At 30.9% G+C, this 3361-nt stretch overlaps 1 protein-coding gene across 1 annotated transcript; it reads left to right on the forward strand.

The window, feature by feature from the left end:
* The first annotated feature begins 112 nt into the window (after positions 1-112).
* On the forward strand, positions 113-2805 carry LOC123321556 (conserved oligomeric Golgi complex subunit 2). The gene is made up of 7 exons (XM_044909218.1): positions 113-267; positions 328-555; positions 623-1170; positions 1316-1811; positions 1917-2350; positions 2433-2607; positions 2668-2805. Exons 1-7 carry the CDS (start codon positions 223-225, stop codon positions 2740-2742), a joined length of 2001 nt encoding a protein of 666 aa, XP_044765153.1. The 5' UTR covers positions 113-222; the 3' UTR covers positions 2743-2805.
* The last annotated feature ends 556 nt before the right edge of the window (positions 2806-3361 follow it).

Below are 3361 nucleotides of genomic sequence, written 5' to 3' on the forward strand. Positions count from 1 at the left end.
TTGGTTACGTAAAAAATATATGTTAGTAAAAAAACAACGATAGGTGATGATATCAAAGAAGAATCTTTGATGATATTCTTTGCCCATACATGACCTTGGGTGATGACAACATTTGTTTTCCTAACCTCCAATATAGTTGTCAAAATCCAAAATAAATTTAAATTACCTTTTAATAATTCTTCAAAGAATTGAAACAATTCCGTGTTTGATAATAAATTCATAATGTCACCATTGGATAACTTCCCATGGAAGGATACATTTTTCCAGGTTTGTCTGAAATATTTATTTCTTGAACTGAAGAAATAATTTGCATTCCTACTTACTTAGGAGAACTTCAGTATAGATCAATGCCTATCAAAGCTTACTCAAAAAGCCAATTTAGAAACCCTGAAGTCGTACTTGAAAAATTACGGAGATGAGCTCCATCGACAGATGGCTGAAATATTGAAAACAGAAACAGAAGCGATAGTTAATCTGGCTGAATACCTAACGAATTTGAATGCTAAAATCGATGATTTATCAACTTCACTCTCTCAATTGCAAGAAGAACTTTCAGTAAGTCTAGGAAAATGATATTTCTGAAATGGAAGAAGTAATTTTACTTGTTTGGTAATATTTTTAGATTCTACATACACTGATAAAAAATGCGGAAATAGATTACCGAAAAACATTGGAAGACAAGAGAATGAATGAAACTCAAAAGAGTCACCTTATAGCTGAATTGAACTTCATATCTATTTCTCTATATGTTGATAATATCATTCGAAATATTCAATCGAATGATATGGAGAGTTTAATCAATCTGGAAAGAGCTATTTATAAATATTCATTTCAACGTAACTACCTTCTGGAACTTGGGGTCTCAGAAACTAAGGGTACCAAAAGTGGTTTAGAAAATAAGCTTCTAAATATGATTCATCAACAATTTTTGCGAGCTCTAAAAGACAAAGATTCCAACTCAATTGCGCGGTGCCTCAGAATGTATAGTAATTTGGATAAAGAGAAAGAAGCCGAGGAGTTTTATCAACTTAGATTTGTTCGAACTGCCTTGCAGCCAATGTACTCAGAAAAAAATCTGGATAAATTCAATCAAGACATCAATAAAATATATAATGACACACTTAACTTCTTATATAACGACATGAAAATATTGGATGATGTATTAAAAGAGTGAGTTGGATGTAGTTTATTTTTATCATTATTAATGGAGACTCGATAAGGTTGAACAGATGTATTTAAAAAACAACCAGCCTTAACACTGCCTCTTCAGTAGTGGGTCACTGAAATGGTTGAGTAATTAAAAACGTTTTTTCAGAAATACTGACTTGCAAGACTCTTTCAACTTTATATTGAACAGTTTTTGGGTCGAGGTTGATAGACAATGTAGAAAAGGACTGCCACATATTACAGCACCAGGAAATCCAGAATTATTTCAAAAAAGATTTGTCAGTACCTGGAATCTCCTAACTGAAATTGCTAAAAAATGTGGAAGGGAGAACATGATAAAAGAAAATCCATCATTTCAAGATCATATAAAGAGATTCAATTTGCCAGTCTACTTCGAAATAAGATTCCAACAAATTGCTAGTCAATTTGAGACCGATCTAATGATTAAACCAAACGACTCTTCAATTCACAATGGAGAGAATGACTTTGGATTCAAATTGAAGATCACACTGAATTTATATGTTGCACTGAAGAAATGCTTTGACAGTAATGTTTTTATTGATCAGCTAGCTGATCATTTCCTCAAGTTTTCCATGTTTCTATTATCTAGATACATAATGTGGTTCAAAAAAGCTTTGGAACAGGTAGGACTATTTTTTTGCTGGTGATGGTCTTCATATATATTCTTTAGCAATACTTTCTATACTTGATAAGAACAATATTTAACATTTTTGTTGAATTTTTTGTAGCCTTATACAGATATGAATTGGGAATATTTCATCATGAACTCTTTAGTAGATTTCAAGAAAATTCTTAAGCTTCTTGGTGATAAAGAAGCCCTTGATTCAGATGAAAACTTATACAGCATATTCCCAAATATTATGAAACCTGTGATTGTTAAAGTATTTGAAAATAATAACAAAATGATAACTCAGTTTTCTGTTTATCTGAGTGATCACTTAGCTTCATTAAAAGTTAATGAAATATCGGAGCAGCTACAAAATGTTACTGCAATTCCAAGGCTATTCAGAAGGACCAATAGAAGTCCACCAAAGGAAGCCAGTACCTACATGTTTGAGGCTGTTAAACCAATCTTACAATTTATTGAGAATTATGCAGGGGGTGGTAATGATGAAATTTGCAATCCATTACTTGACAAAGTAATACTTAGGGTCACTAAGCAGTAAGTTTTGCACATTTCTTTCTCCCTAAACTTCTTTTATTCTCTTGAATTAAAAAATATTTATTATGTTATATTTACGCAGGTATTGCCATTTAGTTCAAGATGTTTTACAGTCTGTGTTCAAAACAGAAGAATCATTAAGAAGGTTGAAAAGCAGGAATATTGTGTCTTTAGAAGAAACATCCTCAGAGACAATGACTGACGAGATGAAGATTCGGGAACAGATCAAGTTGGACATCAATTACTTCATTTTGAAGGTATATGAATTTTTATAATTTATTTCTCCTTGATGAATGTGTGTCAACTAATTTTTTCAGTTGCGGCCAGTATCATCATCAAGTAGTACTGATGAAGCATTGAATCAATTGGAAAAAAATATTTCTATTTCATAAAAATTTATTGTTTTGTTATTTGTTCGTTAATCACATTACTATATAATAAATATTTTTATACTATTATCGTAATTCAATGGAATTCTTTCCAATAGTTGTAGAAATTTTGTTGTAATTGGATTCCTCAATTTTGAATCACTTCCACAGAGTGCTGTTGGAGATTTATAATGAGAAAAATATAGCCACATTTACATTTTTATCAGCAAAACACCTTCATTTCTTTTTGTCATTGCTTGAAAAGTACTGAAATCACTAGGAATTTTGAAAAACATTAATATTTTGATCACTTATTTTCGAAATCTATATATGCCTGATTTTTGTATAGTTTTTCAAATGGTTGATTTAATTAGTTCAACTCAATATGATGTGGACTTGATTCTCTAATGTAGTATCTGGACGAATTGAGATTGTATATGTTTAGGTAATTGATTTATACATATGATGTTCAACATTATAGTAGGTGTAGTGGTGCTTTATTAAATTATTCATTGTTGAGTTTTGCATTTTGATTCCTTATTTCAGTGTTTTCCACAATGAAAAGTTGTCTCTGTTAAATTAGTAAATTCTTGAAGTTCTCTGTGGAATACTTGCATTTTGGATCAAGTTACAGTGGCAACAG

The sequence above is a fragment of the Coccinella septempunctata genome, chromosome X (assembly GCF_907165205.1).
Source record: "Coccinella septempunctata chromosome X, icCocSept1.1, whole genome shotgun sequence".
Lineage (NCBI taxonomy): Eukaryota > Metazoa > Arthropoda > Insecta > Coleoptera > Coccinellidae > Coccinella > Coccinella septempunctata.

What these genes read in the sequence shown, in the direction of transcription:
- LOC123321556 (XM_044909218.1), top strand. Translation starts at nt 223, where the DNA reads ATGTCACCATTGGATAACTTCCCATGGAAGGATACATTTTTCCAG. An exon ending in GGAAGGATACATTTTTCCAG is followed by an intron (nt 268 to 327) that starts GTTTGTCTGAAA and finishes CTACTTACTTAG; the next exon opens with GAGAACTTCAGTATAGATCA. An exon ending in AATTGCAAGAAGAACTTTCA is followed by an intron (nt 556 to 622) that starts GTAAGTCTAGGA and finishes TAATATTTTTAG; the next exon opens with ATTCTACATACACTGATAAA.